Source organism: Grammomys surdaster, unplaced genomic scaffold, assembly GCF_004785775.1.
Source record: "Grammomys surdaster isolate TR1022 unplaced genomic scaffold, NIH_TR_1.0 125580, whole genome shotgun sequence".
Lineage (NCBI taxonomy): Eukaryota > Metazoa > Chordata > Mammalia > Rodentia > Muridae > Grammomys > Grammomys surdaster.
In genome coordinates, this window is record NW_021620426.1 from 2,078,449 (window position 1) to 2,101,278 (window position 22,830).

A 22,830-nucleotide genomic window follows, 5' to 3' on the forward strand; every position below is an offset into this window, starting at 1 on the left:
CAATAGCTTGAAGCTTGGCACCTGAGTCAACAAGCTCAGGGCACATGACTAACACCATTGCAGTGGGAAAATGGGAAAAAGATCACAGCACAGAAGCGAATTACCTGTTGCATTTTGAGCCACAAGGGAAAGATAGTAACACAGAAAGACATGCTTTAACATGTTTTTTTAGTTCTTTTAGGAATTAAAGTAGTGTATAGCAAAGTGGGAGAGCTGATAAACCCAGAGACAAATGAACTAAATGATGAACTAATGGGCCTTGAACCCAAGTGCTTCACTGAGATAAAAATGCTCAACAAAAGAAAAAATATCAGTTTTATAATCCCCTAATATAGTTTGCTACTCATCTTAAACATGAATTATAGTCTTCTAGTATATAATTTTCTTATTTTTCATTATTATTTTGTAGCTGCTACATATTTTATACAGTATGTAGCAGACATGAGCAGCATGCAAAAATATTCAGATAAATTTATTCAGTAAGATCACGGCTTGCACTTAAGTCTAACTTTAAACTTCTATAGAAAACAATGAAGTGGAGTTGTGTTGAGTGCTGTCATTTGGGACTTATAAGATACTCCTTCTAGCGGCAAGAGAAACAGTTCAACAGTCAGCAACACTTGTAGGTCTTGGGTGTGGTTCTTAGCAGATGCCTTACCACCATCTATAACTAAAGTTCTAGAGGATTCTGCAACTTCGTTAGGCCTGTGATGGCAACAAGTATGCAAAACAATCATACATATGCATACATAGAATAAAAATTAATGAATCTTAAAAAATGAAACAACCTAAACTAGTTGATCATCCAGTGCCAACCCAAATAACTGTGCTGTAAATACGGGTACAATTCTTTTCAAAACACTGTAAAATATGGCTATATATTATTAGATATTAGAAATGCTTGTGATTATAATGTTTGGCATTTAATCAATACTGACCAAGTAATACTTTCCAGAATAAAGGTAATCAGCTAATAAAAATGTCTTTTATCTTGGAAGCATGTGATATAAAATGACATAAAAATACATAATTTGAAATTTTAACCCCCGAAAGTTAGTAGGGCTAGTAACATAGCAAGATTTTGAGATTTTGAAGATCAAATTTTAGCACCTGGAAATTTAATTAATCATGCTAAACTCATGTTCCTTAGGATAATATATTACATGTAAATTATTAGTCATGAGCACTGGACAGAATCAAAATACCAGTTCTTATATCCACATGTTTGAAATGTTACTTTCTACTAAAAACAAAAACATGCCTTTCTACAAATCTAGGTAATCTGTTAAATCTATAGTAAGCTTTCAGCTGAGAGATTTAAGTAGTGAAAGCAGACATTTACAAAAATTTAAAAGTGCAACCACATTGAAAGTCAGTCATTAAAAAGTTCGTTAAATGTTTTTAGCTTTTTTTATTTTTGTTGTTGTCACTTATTTCTTTTTTTATTGTTTTGCAAAAAATATAGATGTAAAGCAAAATACGTTTGAAAAATAAAAATATATGTTTATAAACACTTACTGCCTGGGGAGAAATTTCCTTTTAAACTATTTGCTGAAGAACTTTGGACTTTTGACGTGTATAATAAATCGTGGGTGTTCCTCATATCTATGACCAGTAGTGACTTTTGAGAAGTTGTCAGGACCTGTGAACAATCTAGGACTTACATAAGAGTTGGGGTGTAGGGTTTAAGGGGGGTGGTAGTCAATTATTCAGCTAGTGTAAGCAGTCTTTTGATTTTCATAGTTTATATCATGGTTATTTTGTTTCCTAAAATTTTTTTACGATGCTTTATGATTTTCACAGAATTGCAGGTACACCTATAGCAATTCCAATAGCATTTCTTTAGAATACTGTGCACAATGTTTAGTACTGTAAAATTCTTAAAAGAAAAAAAAGCCCCACAATAAACAACGAAAACAAAACAAACAAAAACAAAACACCAAAAGTTAAAGTCCTGATAGTGCAAACTAACTCGCTTATTTTCTATTACTGAAGTGTCCCTCTGCCCCTGCTTCTCTCCTGGAAGCCTGCCTGAGTTGGAAGAAGAAGACCCGCAGCCCTCTCTGAAGGAGTCACTCCTGCATTTGCAGGAGCAGATGTCAGCCTGGGAAGCCTGGCCAGAGCCAGATCAAGTTGCTGCTGCTGCCAGCTCTCGCGAGCTTTGTCAGGAAGAGTTGACTGAAATGTCAGAGCCCTGCAATTCACGGGCGGGGCGGCAGCTGCATCCCGCCTTTCTACAAATCATTACAAGATTGTCACTTTGCAAACTTCCTCATCCTTTTCTGCAACGATTCCGGTGAGTTGCTCTGATTTTACAGATCTTGTGCTGAGGTTCTAGCGCAGATCGGGACAAGAAGGACAGGAGATTTATTTTTCCCCACGTGTTTGTGGAGCCCTGTGGTGCTCCCTTGAGACTAGTCCCTGACCAGAGAATAGGACAGAAGAGTCAGTCAGGCAAGAAGGCACTACATTGAGCTTTCCCTTATTCCAGAAACACACATTCAATCCCTTTCACTCTTGAGGACACAGTGAATTTAGTATACGGTGACCGAATGGGCGCAGCACCTGTGGAGTCTCTTTCTTGTTTGTTTGTTTGTTTGTTTATTCCCTTTCTACGGAGACTTATTTTAGGCTACGTTACCCTTTAATGCAGAAGTTAACCAACCTCTTAACAGAAGTACTTGTTTGGATACATTTGACAGTTTTCAATATCTTCTCTTTTGTAATATCGCAGATTAATTTTTCTCTTATTACATAACAGGGCACTTTTACCGAACAGCACTTTGTCCCCTGCAACTTTCACAACATCAGCTGGCAAGCAGAAATCAAAAGCTCCTTCTACGCCCAAGACAATATATTCTTTAATCTACTAATACTTCCTCATCCATTATTGGCAAACTTTGAGTGTTCAAGCTAGACTAAAGTATCTTATGCTACCATTATTTTTATAGGAATAGTATAAAAATCGACAGTTTTAGCTCATCCTAGAATCCTGGAAATCTATCTTTTTTTTTTTTTTATGGCAGCAGACTCAGTTCAGTCATTGACGATAAAATTTATAGGACCAAAAGAAAATTGAAACACAAACAAAATCATTTTATTAGGTTTCTATGTGTTATACATTTTTTTCCTAAGCAGGTATTCTGAATCTGAAGGAGTGTGTTCCAGCGAGCAGGTGCAATGCCTCCTTAATGTAGACTATAGAATATTTACAATAAATATGACTACAGTTCACCTTGATAAAAGTCATGTTGTTTGCAGACAGCAGGCTTTTAAAGGTAACTTAATGATTTGAATTGTAAGTCTGGGGTTTTGTCAAGAAAATACCATTACCTTCAGATAATAATAAATGTCTAGCTAAATTTAAAAATACATGCTTTGTTCCTTTAGAGAGTTATTTTTGTTGATATACAATATCCTGCGTCTTGAATTATAAGAAGAAATCTATTATATTTTTATTAAAAGTAAGCAAAGAAAACTTTACAGGTATATGAATTTATTCTCCTGTATAAATTTAGTCTTTGACTTGATTTCTTGGTCACAATTGATAATGCACTTTAAATTTCATCATTGATTTGTTTTGATGTTTATCCATCATCTGTTTATTCTTACTGAAACTGACTGTCTTATAAAATCTGGAGGTCACTGCCTTTGGCCTAAACCCGGTTTGGCCACATAGGTCCTTATTAAATCTATTTAAAGAGCTAAACTAATAGTGGAAGATAGAAAAGGGAGATGTATTCTATGTGGATATGCTGGGAAGAGTGACAAAGCTTTTTCTCCCATTGTTCATCTTCAGAGTCCTGAAGCGAGGTTAAAATTTAAATAGTGGCCTAAGAATGTGCTCATTCAAGCAGCTTGATCAAGGTATGGTCCCACCCAGTGTTGACCCATCATTGTCTACACCCATCATTGTCTTCAGCCTCATCTTTTAAGGTGGTCCCACAGGTTGTTAGAACTCCTTCAAGGATATAAATTTTCTTCTGGTTAATGTTGCTTTCTTCTTGCATCATGTGTTTTCTGGGGAAATTCCCATCTCTATGGGAGCCATTATTTTGAGAATATGATAGTCAGACTAAAAGAACCAAGTATCATCTTTAGAACCTCTTCATTTCTGCCAGCCAATTACAGCCAGAGAAATATAACAATAACAGATAAAATTCATCTTCAAAAAACCCTAACAGATCTAATAATTTAATGTTCAGGTTACTAATATGATCTTGTGAGTATCCATTGTGATTCTGGTCAAGAATAGACCACAGGTTCTAAGAACAAATCTATTATCCTGAACTGCTTCATCATCTTATCAGACATTCAGACCACTGTGGAAGACCAGAATATTGTCCATTCATTAACAGATTACCTCAAGTTTCTTCAGTTAGCATGAAATAGAACAGAATTTGGTTGGGTAAAGAGGCTTCACTGTTTCAGTCAAATAGCATTCCAGTGCTGCTTCTAGACCCTTCCAGTACTATCTTGATAACACTTTACCAACATGTTTTACAAATATCCATTTCCAAATAAGATCCAAAGATATTAGTAATATTTTAAAAACAGGAATATATGATACTATAAGTAAAATTTGATATCAATCAACATTTGTTAAATTTGAATTTTTTTATCCTATTTCCCTTTTGGTGGTTAATGTTTTTACTTCTAGAACTTACTTTCTGTTGATGTATGAATAAAAACTCTCAATCTGTTAGAAATATTAACTACTACTTCAAGGAATGAGCTTATCTATCTTAAGATAGCTATATTCAGTATGAAAATTTGACTCATTTTTTAATGATAATTTTGTGGCTCTGTGTTTAATATTTTATTTTTTAGCAGTTAACCAGTTGCACTAGAATATACAAGAGGCAAGAAACGTTTATATTTTTTATATTACAATTAAAAACTTTCAATTTGAAATCTCTTTATTTCTGTTTTGATTTTTAACTATGTGATAAATATGTATTAAATATGTCTTTGACAGAAAATTGGAGAATAGGAAAATATCAGATGATGTAAAGAATGGAATAATGGTAGTTTATATATAACCAATTCAGACTGTATTGAATATGGGAACATTGGCATCTTTTCATTTAACACTCCAGATTCATCAATATGGAGAATAAACCTTCTCAGCAGGTAGCATGCAAGGAGGAACTGTATTACCATCTTTAAATATATGAATGTTAGTGATGGCTGTTTCTAATGTTACATTTTACCTTGTGTACAAGAGAAGCTTATATGTGTCATTATTGAGAACGTGATTCTTACTCATGTTAACAGTGCTCTGGAAATTCCAAAATAGATATTAAATCACAGAAGAAAACATATAATTATCGGTCATGTAGAAACACTGAGACTCTTTAGGCATGATCATAGCTGCTACAGGATATTATAAAATTACCATTGTTGTTAACTATACTCCCAGCAAATACAGGAGAGAAGTAGTTATGCTTACCTTACAAGAAACTGTTGAAGAAATGTTTGTGTGTATGTCCGGTTGTGCACATGTTGGTGTGCTCATGTACAGTATGTTCGTGTGTTTACATGTTTGCTAAGGTATGCCCACATGGTGTGTGAAGGTCAGAGGGTGATATCAAGTGTCTTTTTTTATGGCTTTCCACTTTTCTTTCAGAGAAGTTCTCTCAGGCACCCAAGGCTAACAAATTCTGCTTGACAGACAGGCCACTAAGCCATTGGGAATCTCCTCCTGTCTCTGTCACCTTTATTGAACCTGTGTCACAGAGGGACACCACAACACCTGGCTCTTTTTATGAAGTTGCTGGGAATCTGAACTCAGGTCCAGCATGATGCACAAGCACTCAAGCAAGTGTGGCACATTCCCATGCTCTAAACAGAAGTTTTAAATTATCAAAAATTACTAGTAATTAAAATTACTAGCAATTCCACTTTTAAAAAAGTATAAGTAAGATAATATTTAAGTAAAAAACGAGAGATCAACCCAGATTATCTTTGAGTGGGCTAAGAAAGACAGAAAGTTGAGGAACCGAGGGTCCTAGGTCAGTTTATTGAAATGTACTTAGACACTGATTTTCAAAGACAGGAAAAGAAATTCCACATGAGTTATTCTTTTCTACTTGTTTAAAAGGTTTTGTAATCACCAGGATAAAATGAACAACAAAACAACAACAATAACAACAAAAACAAATGTGAAAAACAGCAATCCACAACTCCTGGCCAAAATAGAAATTCCCTTAGTAAATGTCAGGTAACCAGAACCTTGATATTATTATTACATTTAGTTTTGTTATTACATACAAATTACACTCATTGTGAGTATAATACTTAAAAATAAATACATCCAAATTATACTCATTGTGAGTATAATACTGAAATTATTATAACATAAAAGCATGCTCTAATAATATATTTAATAGATCTTAGCACATACCTAATTTTATCAAAATAGAAGACATTAAAAAAAAAACTGTGACTTGATTGTAAAACCTAAATGAATACCATAGAAATCAATGTATACATAAACTTATTTGCATAAAACAAGTCTATTTTGGGTAAACATAGACATTGATAAAATTATGCAGAGATGTCATTAACTATGGGATTTGGAAATAAAGGTACATTATATTTTATTTACATATATGTTAAGATTTAATCAATAGATATTTTGTGAGCAGGGGTAAATGATACTGATTTAAGATCAGCATCTTCTTTGTATAAAGAGTGTGAAATGGTCTTGGTGGGAAAGGTTGGAAAAGAGATATAATTTTGTGTTGTTCTCTGATCTTCAACTTATGCAGTGACATGTGTCTCCCTCCGCAATTACCATAAACATAAGTAAATTAAAACAATATTCTTCCTGATCAGGGAACATAGGTTATGTGTCTATTCCTTTTTCATGATTTTCCAAAACAAAATGTATTATACATACAGACATCCAAAGCAAGTGGTCACTGCTGGTAGCATTATTTTCCTGAACAAGCAGATTGGAATTAAAATTTGAGCACTTGAACAAGTAACAGAAGGCCTGTGCATTTGTCATTTCTGAACATTGTTATATGGATGCAAGCCAGTGCTTGCTATTAAATATTTTAATTATGTTTTTGCAACTTTATACAAAGTATTGATCCTTTTAAATGATATTTGCATTATATATTTATATTCCTTTTTGTCATGTAAAGTTTGAAAATTATTTCCAAAAAATCATGTCTTTTTTAAGAATTTTAATAAACCTGTGACCACTCAAAAGAGCCTCTATATGAACTTACATATTGTCTACAGTAAAATATCAAATGCATGTCATTACAAAGATTACCTTACTCCCTTCTACATATCCCAATAATTTCTCAGCTTTGGTCCTCTGATTTCAGTGATTTTGTACATTGCAAATACATGAGTACCTATGACTCTGCTAACATATTTAACTACTTACATGTGGTTTAATCAGATTACAAATTAATTATTGTTAGTCTTGTAAAAATTTCTTCTTAACCAATATTTTTATCCATGTATCAGCTAGATTTCTCACCAAGGGCTTGTGATTCAAGCAGATAAAAATAATCTTTATCTAATAAAGTATAGAGAACTTCCCTGAAACCTATTAATAGTACATCTCAGTATTCCATGTTTTAATAATATCCTTTTATAGTGACAGCTGGCTTGATAGTATTCATATTTATAAATTAATAGAAATTACTTAGTTTTTTATGTAACATTCTATGGGTTTCTTTTCTTTGTTCCCTTTTAAGAATAAACTAAGAATATATAGAAGAAAAGTATAATCATTTTCTTAAAGGAGGAATATGAAAAGAACCTTGGGACAGAGAAGAATGGCAAATGATCAATGCTTCTAGATTCTTCAATGTTCTTAAGTGACTTTAGAGTTCTGTATCTATCATCCAGCCATGATATTTCAGACAACACATATACTTGCGTTTTCTCCTACAGTCACATTGGAATCATTGCTAACATGTCTACACCTAGCTAATTTCATACTTGATGTGGCTATGTACAGTGCATGATATCATATGTACTTGGGACAAAAATATCTTTTTACTGTGCTAAAACTTCATACATAATCTTAAACATGGTATTTCAAAGACAAGATCACTTATATTTTTTTTGTGTTTCTCTTCCACGTGGAAATATTTCTGCTTACTTTTTAGATTTTAAACACACCCTTGGCTTGGTAACATATTTATTATTTGTCATAAATTTAGAGTAAAGAGTTTAGTGATTATCATCATTGAACATGATATATAACAGCAAGTACAAAGCTGTTTAAAATTTTGTTGCTTACTTTTTGTTTAGAAATCAACATGCAGACTCAGCATACCACAGTCACACAGATCCACTTCCTCCTAAGGATTCTGCTGCTCTGCATGTCTTTTGGGAAGTCACACACTGAAGAAGACTTCATAATTACAACCAAGACTGGAAGGGTCCGAGGGCTGAGCATGCCCGTTCTTGGTGGCAGAGTGACTGGCTTTCTCGGTATCCCCTATGCTCAGCCTCCTCTGGGTAGCCTAAGATTCAAAAAGCCGCAACCCTTAAACAAATGGCCTGACATCCATAATGCCACTAAATATGCAAATTCTTGTTATCAGAACATAGATGACGCCTTCCCAGGCTTTCAGGGATCAGAAATGTGGAATCCGAACACGAACCTCAGTGAAGACTGCTTGTATCTGAATGTTTGGATTCCAGTACCTAAGCCCAAAAACGCCACAGTCATGGTATGGATCTATGGTGGTGGCTTTCAAACTGGGACCTCCTCTCTACCTATTTACGACGGGAAGTTTCTAGCTCATGTTGAAAAAGTTATTGTAGTTTCAATGAACTATAGGGTAGGTGCCCTAGGATTTCTAGCTCTTCCGGGAAATCCTGAGGCTCCAGGAAACATGGGTTTATTTGATCAACAGTTGGCACTTAAGTGGATCCAAAGAAATATAGCTGCTTTTGGAGGGAATCCTAAAAGTATAACGATTTTTGGAGAAAGTGCAGGGGCAGCTTCAGTTAGCTTACATCTGCTCTGTCCCCAAAGTTATCCTTTGTTTACCAGAGCCATTCTGGAAAGTGGCTCCTCTAATGCCCCCTGGGTAGTGAAGTATCCAGAGGAAGCCAGAAACAGAACCTTGGCCTTAGCTAAATTTACTGGTTGTTCAAAAGAGAATGAGATGGAGATGATTAAATGCCTTCGGAGTAAAGATCCCCAGGAAATTCTTGTGAATGAAAAGTCCGTTCGCCCCTCTGATTCCATCGCATCGGTAAATTTTGGGCCAACAGTGGATGGTGATTTTCTCACTGATATGCCCCACACACTACTCCAACTCGGAAAAGTGAAAACAGCTCAGATCTTAGTGGGTGTTAACAAAGATGAAGGGTCATCTTTCCTTGTGTATGGTGCTCCGGGTTTCAGCAAAGACAATGATAGTCTTATCACACGGAGGGAATTTCAAGAAGGTTTAAATGTGTATTTCTCTGGAGTGAGCGGATTAGGGAAGGAAGCAATCCTTTTCTTCTACGTGGACTGGTTAGGTGACCAGGCACCAGAAGTCTACCGTGAAGCTTTGGATGATATTATTGGAGATTACAACATCATATGCCCTGCATTGGAGTTTACCAAGAAATTTGCAGAGCTTGAAAATAATGCTTTTTTCTACTATTTCGAACACCGATCTTCCCAACTACCTTGGCCAGAATGGATGGGAGTAATGCATGGCTATGAAATTGAATTTGTGTTTGGTTTACCTCTGGAAAGAAGAGTTAATTATATGAAAGTTGAGGAGATTTTTAGTCGGTCCATAATGAAAATTTGGGCAAATTTTGCAAAATATGGGTAAGTGCTGATTTCTATAATTGTTACTTGTTCTTGCTTTGCTTAATTTTTCTTGACCTCTACTGCAGACTTCGTTAAAAACATAGAAGTATTTGAAGTATTTTCTCTTTGTATCTAAGCTGCCTTTGTGTCTCAGTATGTGGTGAATTTCAGCTCTTTGTTTCTCAGTGATTTAGAAGAATTACTAGATAATTTTTTGTAAACTACTTTGTGATTTCAATTGCAAACTGTTGGAAAATACTTTAATGATGTTAACTAAGGTTTGGAAACAAATGTTTGTATCAGAATATAATAAGTGAAAATGCTTTTCAACCTGCACTTTTACAAGGTTATTACATTTAAAAAAAGAGGAGATCTACTTCCCACCCCACCGTACTCTTAAAACTCACAGAACTCAGCATTTGCCATTTTCCTTTAAGAGATTTTATCAGATCTTGTAGGTAAGCTGCTTCATTTGATTTTGAGGTCCCTCATATTTACCTAGACTATATTTTTTCCCTTATTGGAAGAGTTTTATGGCTAACTTTCATCTTATTTTTGTGATGTTGCTCTTGAGTCTAATGGCAGATGGATTCACTGAGGCTCATTCTATTATAGTTCAGAGTTGATATTTGCTCACTAGAAATCATACTTTGGATCTTTATATGTTTCTGGCTTACTGATGTGAGGATGGCAGTCTCTCAGGATGTTGAACATCACTGGCAGCGAGAAAACAGCTCCAGCCCACATATGGCAGAGGAAACCAAACAGCCAATGCTCTCTTGGCATACTTACTACCTTGCTAAGCTACACTGTTTCCTTTAAATCTATTTTCAGTATTTTCTGCTTAAAATATGTTTGTCAGAATATTACACCATGATAAACCAAGAAGCGTGTACAATCTCTTGGAATCCACCTTTCCTTTGCTTTTTCTAATCGTTAAGATTGGCTTTCTGTATATAGCCCAAATTAGCCCAACTCAAAATACTCCTGCTTAAGTCTTAAAAAATGCTGGCTTTACAGGGATGTACCATATAGCCCTGGAATAAAATTTAAAATGTGTATTAATGTATACAAATAAAACTTAGTTACTAAGTCTATAGATCCCAAATAACTGTATACATCAATGTGAATAATAAAAATTAGGAATAGTATGCTATATTCTTGACATGAGTACCTGTATCTATTGTAAACAGATGGATTTGTTGCAGTTAATGATACTTCAGTAGTCTAAGAGAATATCAAATATAACATTAATATATTTTTTTTCTTCTTGATGCCTATTTAGGCTGTGTGTATGTATGTATATGTGTATGTGTTTGTTTGTATATGTGTATGTGTATGTGTATGTGTATGTGTATGTGTATATGCATGTGTGTTTTTATGGAGGTCTCAGAACAATTAACAGGAGTCAGTTCTCTCCCTCCATCATGTGAGCCTTGGGGATGGAATTGAGATAACCAAGCTTGGCTACAAAGCACTTACCTCCTGAGCTGTCTTACACACTTCTAATTCTCAGTTTCATCCTCAACTTAGACTTTCTCAAATTCAATGGCTCTGTGCCATTCTACAATATCAGTTACTAGTAACCATTACTCACAGTATGACATCTGTTTATATACTCTCTTTAAATTAGAGTACTCCTGATAAACTTTAAGGGACTTCTATATTCTTCATTATTGTTATATCTTGTTGTATCTTAGTCAACAGGATTGAGCTATAAGTAGGACCTGTATTTAGCAATGCCTAAGTTGCCAACATGCATTGGACTATATGACTGTGATCTGACAGACAAAGTGGTCACTGCCTTGTCTATGTTCAGTCATCTATTCTAAGATAATCATTCTAAGTTATATTAAATTACCTTTTGGAAACACAAATGTCAGTGTATATGGAGACTCATAAAAGTAGTTGGATAGGTGTATCATAATAAATGTTTGCTTAGTAGCTGAATGAAATCTAGTAATAAAATTTTACTGTTCTAGATATGTCAGTTATATTATATTTTCTGGCTCTTCAATATATATAATCCTAATTTTTGCTCCAGGAAAGGAGTGTTTGTTTAATAGCTGTGTTAGATTTCTTTAACCTCGTTCTGTTCTCCCTCCAAAGGCTATGGGTGTCATTAGTAATTTTCATATGGTTTTAATTTTTATTACAATTCTAAAAAAATTTAAACAATGAAAGAGAAATAGTCCTTCATTCCATCTGTGTCTCTAATTTTTAAATCAGTTCATATTTCATGTTGGAATTATCAGAAACTTTATGTTTAACCTACCCACATTGAACAGTGTTAAAAGAATATGCTTAATGTCTTATTTATGACACAGAGAGTGTCAGATCAAATACAAGTCTTTGACATTTAATGGAATAGTTTGACTTTAGTTAAGTACATCTGTGGTGAGTGTGATTTCCTGGGATATATGAAGGCTGACTTGTTAATTATAATGTGAAACTTATAAAATGAGATTCATAAAAGTAATAATAGAAAAATAAAATACCCTGCAAAGTAGCGCAACTATACAATACATTTCATTGGTGAGATGATTTTCCTCAGAGGCCATATTTTCAGTTGGCCAAAGACACATAGGTCATGCATGGTTCCAGCTGAGTCGAAAACAAATGATAATGTGAAGTGAAATTCAGGAGAAGCAAACTGGCCATGTGTTAGGTTAGATAAGCTTTGATTCTAATCTTCTCAAGGATAAACTATTTGCCTAATATACCTCCCCATTGGACATGGAAGAGACTGGACACTGTCTGAAGTCTATTTTGAGGTGGGACCTTCAGAGTGAGGAAGATAATATAATGCTCAGGACATTTACCCAAACCAATGTTTATTCATTCCAAAATATTAGAAACACCAGGTTAAAAACACATACTCTGTACTTCCTCACAATACAAAATTAAGTTTTTAAGAAGCAAAGTAGACTATAAGTTTTGTTGAAACCTGATGTCCATGCTATCAGAGTACCAAGCTCATTTCTTTCTATTAAATGTCATGATTTCAGCTAAATTAAGGAGAGGATGAGTATTACTTGAAACAGTAATTATGTAGAAAGTAGACTTTCATGTTTCCACCACTGTTCTAATAAATTACTCTTACATGTTAGTTAAATATGTGTGCTGCTCATGAGCTTCCTTTCATAATAGGAACTATATAAATTTCATGCATAGTTCAATAAACACTACTAATGTCTCTAATTCATCATCTTGCAACCTCAGAGACTTATATCCTGCTCAGTTTGCATGGAGGTTTTTTCTTATTTATTTCTCATGCCTGTTCAGCACAGCATATAAACTTCATTCTGATAATATTTTTCTCTACCCAATAAGCTTGTAATATAAACAACTCAAGAGGGGGAGTCTCTTGTCTGGTACTGCTGTTTATATTGGATGACCTTTGACTCATAGAGTGAGTATTTTCAGCACAGATTAAGACATTTCATTAAATAAATAGATGTGTGTGTGTGTGTGTGTTTGTGTGAGTGTGTGTGTGTGTGTGTGTGTGTGTGTGTGTGTGTGTATTGTAGGGATTTCTTATGACATTTTTAGACATTTTTACTCTTGTTTTACTTTCTTTTCTTTTTTAATAATTACTTTATTTATTTACATTTCAAATGTTGTTCCCCTTTCTGGTCCCTCCTCCATGAGCTCCCCACACCAGTACTCCTCCCCTTCACATCTGAAAGGGTGCTCATCTATACACCCATCTACTCTCACCCCTTAGCATCCTCCTTCGCTGGGGCATCAAAGGACCAAGTTCTTTCCCTCCCACTAAGCCCAGGCCAAACAGTCCTTTTCTTATATGTAGTAGGGACCACTAACCAGCCCATGTATGCACTTTGGTTGGTGGCTTGGTCCCTGGGAGTTCTGAGAGGTCTAGTGAGTTGATACTGTTGTTCTTTTTATGGGGTTGCAATCCCTTTCAGCTCCTTCAGTCCTTCCCCTAACTCTTCCACAGCGGTCCCTGGGCAAAGTCCAATGTTTGACTATATCTGCATCTGTCTCAGTCAAGTGCTGGTAGAGCCTCTGAAAGAACAGCAATGCCAAGTTCCTCTTTGCAAGCATATCTTGGAATCAGCAATAATGTCAGGGATTGGTTCCTGTGCATGGGATGGATCCCAAGTTGGGGCGGTCTCTGGATGGTGTTACCTTAAGTCTCTGCTCCAATTTTGTTCCTGCATTTTCTTTAGACAGCAAAAATTCTGGATCAAACATTTTGAAATGGGTGAATAGCCCCATCCCTCAACTGAGGGCCGTGTCTCTCTACTGGAGGTGGTCTCTTGAAGTTCTATCTCCCCACTCAATCCCCATTCAATCAATGTCTCTGGTATCTGGGACATTCTAGAGAATTCCTCAGTCCCCGACCGTAATGCACACTGCTTCATATTTCTATTCATTCTCCTGACCCTTTGGACTTCTTTCCTGTCTCACTCATATCTAATTCTGCTCCCATTTTCCCCTCCACTTCTTCTCTCCGAAAAAGGTCTCTCCCTCCCTCTGCCTCCCATGATTACTCTGCTCTTCATTCTAAGTAGGATTAAAGCCCCTCTTAGGCCATCATTCTTGTTAAGTTTCTATATGGTCTGTAAGTTTTATCATGGGTATTCTGAAATTCTTGCCTAATATCCACTTATCAGTGAGTATATACCATGTACACCTTTTAGGGTCTGAGTCACACCACTCAGTATGATATTTTCTAGTTCCATCCATTTGGCTATGAATTTTATAGTGTCCTTATTTTTAATAGCAGAGTAGTACTCCACTGAGTAAATGTACCACATTTTCTGTATCCATTCCTCTGTGGAGGGACATCTGCATTGTTTCCAGCTTCTGGCTATTTAAATAAGGCTGCTATGAACATAGAGGAACATGTGTCCTTGTGATATGGTTGACCATCTTTTGAGTATATGCCCAGAAGTGGTGTAGGTGAATCTTCAGGTAGAACTATTTCCAATTTTCTGAGGAACAGCAAGACTAATATCCAGTTTGCAATTCCGCCCACAATGGAGGAATGTTCTCTTTCTCCACATCCTCGCCAACATCTGCTGTCACCTGAGTTTTTGTTCTTAGCCAATCTTATTGGTGTAAGGTAGAATCTCAGGGTTGTTTTGATTTGCATTTCCCTGATGACTAAAGATGTTGAACAGTTCTTTAGGTACTTCTTGGCCATTCAAGATTCCTCAATTGAGAATTCTGTTTAGCAATTGGGTCACTTGGTTATCTAGAGTATAACTTCTTGAGTTCTTTGTATATTTTGGATATTACCCCTCTATGGAATATAGGGTTAGTAATGTTCTTTTCCTAATCTGTAAATTGCACTTTTGTTCTATTGACAGTAATCTTCGTCTTAGAGAAGGTTTTCAGTTTCATGAGGTCCCATTTGTCAATTGTTGATCTTAGAGCCTGAGCCATTGGTGCTCTGTTCAGGAAAATTTCCCCTGTGCAAATGTCATTGAGGCTATTTCCCATTTTCTCTTCTGTTAGATTCAGTAAATCTAGTTTTATCTGGAAGTTTTTATCCACTTGGACTTGAGCTTTGTAAAAATGAGATAAATATGGATCAATAATTTGCATTTTACTTCATGCAGACTGCCAGTTCGACCAGCACCATTTGTTGTTGAAGATGATTTCTTTTATTCACTGTGTGGTTTTTGCTTCTTTGTCAAAGATCAAGTGTCCATAGGTTTGTGAGTTTATTTCTGGGTCTTCAATTCTATATTCCTTTGATCGACTTGTTTTTCTCTGAAGCAGTACCACTTGGTTTTTATCACTCTTGCTCTGTAGTAAAGCTTGATATCAGAGATAATGATTCCCCCACTAGTTCTTTTATTGATGAGAATTGTTTTCACTATCCTGGTTTTTTCCATATGAATTTGAGAATTCTTCATTCTATCTCTGTGAAGAATTGAATTGGAATTTTGATGAGGATTGCATTGAATTTGCAGATTGTTTTATGTAAGATAGCCATTTTCAACAATGTTAATTTTATCAGTTCATGAGCATTGAAGATCTTTCCATCTTCTGAGGTCTTTTTTGGTTTCTTTCTTCAGGTACTTGAAATTCTTTTCATATAGATCTTTTATTTGCTTAGTTAAAGTTAAATCATGATATTTTATATTATGATTATTGTGAAAGATGTTGTGTCCCTAACATTTTTCTCAGCCCATTTATCCTTTGTGTAGAGTAGGCTACTGATTTTTTAGAGTTGATATTATATCCAGATACTTTGCTGAAGTTGTTTATCAGCTGAAAGTGTTCTCTGGTAGAATTTTTATTGTCACTTATGTATATTATCATATCATTTGCAAATAGTTTTACCTTAACTTCTTCTTTGCCAATTTGTATTCCCATGACCTCTTTTTGTTGTCTAATTGTTCTAGCTAGAACTTCAAGTAATATATTGACAAAATCGGGGGAAAATGGACAGCCCTGTGTTGTCCCTGGTTTTAGTGGGTTTGCTTCTATTTTCTTTCCATTTAATTTGATGTTGGCTTTTGGTTGGCTATGTATTGCTTTTGTTATGTTAGATATATGCTTTGAATTCCTGATCTCCCCAAGACTTTTAACATGAAAGGGTGTTATATTTTGTCAAAGACATTTTTACCATCTAATGAGATGATCATACCTTCTTTTCTGCTTCTGCATTTACGTCCCTTTCTCATGTTGTAGCTTCCTTTTCTGTTGTATTTATTAGCAGTTTTTAAAAAATTTTTTCATTTACATTTATTTTATGAAGAGTGTTTTGCCCTCATGTGTATGCCTCACATGTGCCTGGTGATTTTGGAGGCCAAAAGAGTGTGTCAGACACCTGGGTTACAGCCAGTTACAGCCAGTTGTCAGCCACCATGTGGACACTGGGAACTGAACTCAGATCCTTTGGAAGAACAAGAAATGTTTTTCATCACAGAGTAGATTCCAGAGCCCCTTTCTTCATCAGACAATCAGGCCTATTTCTTACAGATCATAGTTCACTTTTGATGTTTATCCCTGTAAAGGTTTTTCTACTCTGGATTATTAAGAACTGTTTGTATGGATGTCTTATATAATATTTTCTGGTAACTTTTGTTTTTCTAAGACATGAAAGAGGGCAGGGAAGGCTGGTGTGTTTGTCCCTAGGACTTTGTATCCTCAATGACACTTGGTGCTTCATTTTATTTTTCATCTATTTTATCTTTTCAAAGCATTTACTTGAGTTTTGGAGAGATAGCTTAGTAGTTGAACGCTCTTAGGATTCATTCATAGGATCCAAGTTCAGTTCCATACATCTCCCTCAAGAGGCTCACATCTCCATGCAATTCCAGGTCCAGAGGCTCTGACACTCCCTTCTGTTCACCATAGGGACTATTATACATATGGCACAAGTACAGACATGCACACACATATACACATGTACATATAAAAATAAAAATAATTAAAAACACAGTGCAGAAATATGCTTTTATATAGTTTTCACTAATTTTATTTCTGTTAATTAAATCATTAATCTATTTTTTCCTCATCTATCCTATTTCATAAATTACCCATCTATATATTACCCATTTATATTATTCTTTGTAGCTTTTTTGCATTTAGCAAATACTTTTAATTTTTAATTTATTTTATATTGACTTTTTAATTGGCCTTTATATTTTTCTGCATTGATTTTGGGTAAACAATTGGTTCTGATGACTGCCTGGTTATATTAAAATTTGGTTCCAATCCAAATATACAGCATTTTGTTTTTTCAAATGAATGCTTCCTTTTAACAGTTAATTCATCCTAATACTTTCCAATAATTTTCACAGATTAAAAATTCAAGAATCATACAAAATAGTCATGTATTCACCTCTTTGCTTTCTTTATTCTGCTTATATGTTCACAACAATGTTATTGTCCTTAAGTGCTGTGTTTTTTAAATAGTCATTTGTATTTAATATATATATAAAAGGGTTCCAGTATATTATCATCTGATACATCAAAGAATGCCTTAGAGTTCATCACATTTACTGATTGGTTTAATATAAATCTGTCAAACTTTCTTTTATTTACCTAAGTTTTCCTCCAAAGGAAGAAACATTTTAAGGATATAGAAATTTTGATCATTTTTTATGAAGTTTAATGATTCATTTCATTCCAGTCTCTAAGCTTTAGTTTCTATTTGAATGTGGAATAAGCCTGTGTTCATATTGTCATCTTTTTATAAAAAAGATTATTTAAGATTCTTTGATTTGACATCAGTATCTTATGTATTATCTTTGACTCCCTATAGTTAGATCTATATTGTCAGGGTCTGAATTTATACAGAGAGAGAACATCAACTTAAAAAAGAAACAAACATACATGATGCAGAGACATTGGAAGAGACAGTAAGGAAGGAATGAAGAATGAATTTTTATTGAAATGATTTATAATCTGTCAAACAACAATGAAAATAATTTTATTATTATTATATAGTTATATTATTATATAATATAATGCATAGCAATATATATTATACATATATTACATAGTAAATATATTATATTATACAGCATTGTAATATATACAACTTATATAATTAATATACTACTATATAATATAATTAATATAATATTATATAATATGTATATAAATATATAAAATATAATATATATTATAGAGGCTGAGGTCCATTGTGACTGTGCCCAAGTTGACATTTTAAGTCCTATTTGAGAGACCTTGGTGCTGATAATTTGTCAGCTATTATTTGAACTCCTTTCATGCCCATCTCTGCTACTTATGCTGGGATGCTCAATATTGTTTTAAAGTACACTATAGTTTTTTTTAATTTTACTTCAATTATGTTCCTATTTTCAAGGAACCATTTATTAATTTCTCTTCAAGCCCACCTTGTCTAATATTCTATCTCTTCTGTGCCTTTGCTTATCCAGTTATTTTTTTTTATTTCACTGATTTTAGTTTCTGATTCTATATTTTATAGTTTTTGTATTGTATTTATAAGTGCTGTGCTTGTTTCTTAAGAAAATACTCTTTACTCTTTTCAAAAATCTTAAATGAATGCTCTATCATTTTTGTCACTTTTACAATATCTTGGTCATAATGAGTCAGTTCCTAATTTCCTATTTTAATTTTGATAGTAATTACTTTTTATTTATAATATTTATTTAAAAATTATATCATATCCATCCTTCCAGTTTTTTACTAACCCCTCCCATGTGTTCTTCCCTAATTTCTCTTAAATTCATTGCCTTGTTTATTTACTTGTTGTTACATATTCCTAAATAAACATGTAATTAGCTCTGAGTGTGTTATTTTTGAAAATTAGTCTTACTGTTTGACAGCTTATAAATAATTTTGATCATGCTTCGTATTCTCCTTCCTAATTCTTCCATTGTCTCTCCACAATGTAATTTTTCCTCCCATGTTCATGTTCTCTGTCTCTGTATCTCTGTCTGTCTCTGTCTAGCTATCTCTGTTTTTATCTCTTCTTCTCACCTGTCAAGTCTGCTTAGCTGGCAGATGTATATGTGTGAGTTCATGATCATCCACATAAATTTTCAAATTTAAAATAGAGTTTTAACATATATGCAGGAAAGCTATTTTACTTGATCTAGATCTAAAGTGTCTGTGTCTACCAGTGCTCATTTTTATTTAACATGTAGTTCAACTAATATTTAAAATCATTTTCTTCCCAAATATGTGTTCAGTAGTGTCTTAGTAAGGTTTCCCTCACTGTCACACAATGCCAACACTCACCTTACAGGGAAGACTTGCTTAAATAAAAGGTCTTAGAAGTTTCAAACTATGTAATTTGGGTTGGCTTTTTTTTCCCAAGTCTATATCAAGGCATTGTATCACGGTGGAGAGCATGTTGTAAATCAATGAGTTTGTTCTTGTGAAACAAAATGAGAGGAGAAAAAAAATAGTGTGGGGCAATTTAAAAGTTGACAGTTGGTGTTCACTTTTAACTTAATTGAATTTAGAATCACAGAGGGAATTGCTGAGGGACACTTCTGAGTGTGTTTTTGAGATTGTCTCCAGATAGGTTAGCTGAAGAGGAAAGTCTACTGTAAGTATGGTATATGGATAAGAACAGACTAAAAGCAGGATTAAAATGAGTGGAGTGCTATCAATCCTTGTGCCTCTGATTCCTGTTCCTTCCAGTGAATACCTTCAGTGTCATGAGCTTATTATGTTCATCTGTGTGGAACGTGGCAATCATTGACCGGATCCTCTTAGTGCAGGAGCAATTTAAATTGTTCTGTCAAGTATATTCTCACGTTGGCAAAATGTAACCCATGGCCCTAGTACCTGTATGGCTGCCACTTTATCCAGATTTTAAAGATTCCAGTGCCATCTCATGGCACAGGTCATCAAAAGAGTGTTTAGATAGGGGCCTTTGTCAACTTTTTATTAAACTACAGATGTTGGTTATATGGATTATTATAGTGAATTCATATAAAGTCAAGAAAATTATAGGTTTATCAACTTGGCAGAAACTGAATTAAAACTTCAGTATTCATAGAAGATATTACAGCTTATTGGGGTTGAGGGCATTTTGCTGGAAAAAGAGACCATACCTCACTGATTCCTACTACTCCTGTAAGTATTCCACTTAGTTAAATATTGAGTATTAATGGAATTTTAATGAGATAAAACTAAAATATTCACAACTCAGTTACTCATATGCACATTTATTTCCAGTTCTCATTTTCCCTTTTCACTTTTTTCTCCTGTTCTTTGGTCTCTGATCAGTTTCTCACAGTCAACGTTTGTAGATATTCAACTCAGTGCTCACCCAAGACCTGCAACATGCTCCTTTAAAGAAATCTTGGTTGTCTCTATGTCCCCATGCTTCTTCTCTGAAAGTCTGGTTTCTATTTCTTTATCTCTTTGGGATGATTTACTCTGTCTGAGATCATTCTCCCCACATCTCACATAGTAAGCTATTTTCAGTAAAGGTTTATGGCAAATGTAGACTTGCTTAGGAGTTGTTATTTTCTCAAAATATTTTGTGATACTACTCCATTCTCAAAATTCATTGATTTTTTTTATCTTCTGTACTTTTTAAATTGTTGTTCACGTGTTGGCTAATCAGTTTTAATCTACCATAAAAGAAGTCCAACACCACATCTTTACATATGGCATTCAGTTACTCACTCTGTTACGTATAATGATTTTACCATACTTGGAAGCAAAGCACACATTTAAGAGGGTGCTTAGCAGGGCTGGGATCTTTCCTTATTCCCAATAAAGTCGTTTCAAATATTTAAGGAAACTCTTTATATTTTGTTTATTTTAAAGAAAGAAAATTGTGAAAGTTATTATTCTAGTTACTTTGTGATAACAAAAACAGTACTACCAAGCCAAATTTAGTTAAATATTCATTACAAAATAGAAGCTAGAATACAATTTAGGTTTTATGGATATCACTTACTATTATATATGTTTTGCTTACTCTATCTTTTCTTTTAATTCCATTTCTAATTCATATGTGTTTTCCCTATAAAATGAGAATTTCAGTATATACTCCCCAGTGTAATATTAAAAATATTTTATTATCAACAGGGATTTGCATTTGTCCTTACCATTTAAAAATTCAAATTTCTTCTACTAGGCATATGTTTATTGTCATATTGACTTTACCATCATGGAATAAACTTGTACTTTCATAAAGTACATTTTAATTCTATCACAGTTTACAATAGTGACAGTCACTGAACGTACCATTTTACTCTCTGGATACTTATTATATGGAATTTTATCACAGAAAGAATAACTTAATAAATGTAAGTAAAATATATTTCTAAACAAACATTTACTTTGCTTGTCTTTTGAAGTAATTAAAAATAAATATAGACAGCTTTTGTCTCTTTTATGTCAAGATAGTGAGATTAAATTAAATTCTAAAACCGTATTTTGTTAAATAAAATATATAATTGCCTTAATTATTTCTATTGCTGTGTTAAGACACCATGATGAAGACAACTTATAAAAGAACAATGTTATTTTGGACTTATGTTTTCAGAGGATTAGAATCTGTGACTTTGGTAGGAAGATGTGCTACAGGCAGGCAAGCATGGTGCTAGTGTGCTAGCTAAAACTTAATACATCTGATATACAAGCATGAGCCAGAGATCATTAACAAGTCTGCTCTTTAGAAACCTCCAAGCCCACCATCATATCCTGTGGTCCACCTTCTCCAAAAAAACACAACTTCTTATCCTTTCCAAACTGTTTCACTAGCTATAGGGAGAAAGTATTCAAAAATGTAAGCTTATGAGGACTAATCTCATTCAAATCATACTAATTACTAAAATAATATTAGAAAATTATATGTTTTACAGATTCTAAAGTGATGAAAATTGTTTTGTGATTCCAAGATCTTGTACATGCATACACACACACACACACACACACACCTTACACACACACACAGAAAGGTTCATATACGTAAACAAGACTTGAATTTATTATACAACCAGGAATATATCAATAATAATTTATTTTTTAACTTATTACATGAAATTGCTTTTTAGTTTTGTCTTTTAATGTATTAGTTTATATAAAAGAAATAAATTAAAATAAGTAAGGTGATTTCTCCAATAATATGAGGATGCATATTATTTATTTGGAAATGGATGCATTTTCTTTTACTCTGTTTTACTTTCCTCATATTATTGCTCAAAATGGGGAAGCCATGATGAAGTCTGAAGGATTCTCTAAAGTCATATAACCAGGAGAGGGTGTTAGTTTGCATTCACACTGAGGGTCCTGTAGTCACTATGCACTCCGTCAGATTTAAGTGAGCTATTAACTTAATTCTAATTTGATTTTTATTGTTTTCTGCAAAAAAACCAATATAGATTCTAGAACTCCTTTCAAAACACCAAATATAAACCTTAATAGGAAGCATCTTTAATACAGGAGAAGCTAATCAGTTAAAGATACATTAAGTCTGGGCATTAGTCTGGCAGGGTCATTAGAATGTGCTTGGTCATTAGAATGAAGGAAAGATGAAACAGTGAAATTTCTTAATTTTGACGCTAAAAACTGGTAGTCTATTGAAGAACAGT

At 34.0% G+C, this 22,830-nt stretch overlaps 1 protein-coding gene across 4 annotated transcripts in view; it reads left to right on the plus strand.

Moving 5' to 3' along the window:
• The first annotated feature begins 2,195 nt into the window (after positions 1-2,195).
• Positions 2,196-22,830, plus strand: part of Bche (butyrylcholinesterase) — a 77,696-nt gene continuing 57,061 nt past the window's right edge. For 2 of the 4 annotated variants that reach the window (XM_028786775.1, XM_028786779.1), the window contains exons 1-3: positions 2,202-2,296; positions 3,800-3,867; positions 8,284-9,811. In XM_028786775.1, the coding sequence (XP_028642608.1) occupies positions 3,840-3,867; positions 8,284-9,811 (1,556 nt within the window). In that variant the 5' untranslated portion in view covers positions 2,202-2,296; positions 3,800-3,839. Of the gene's footprint in view, positions 2,297-3,799; positions 3,868-6,126; positions 6,224-8,283; positions 9,812-22,830 lie in introns of those variants that run through there. The other 2 variants (XM_028786777.1, XM_028786776.1) reach the window with 2 other exon arrangements.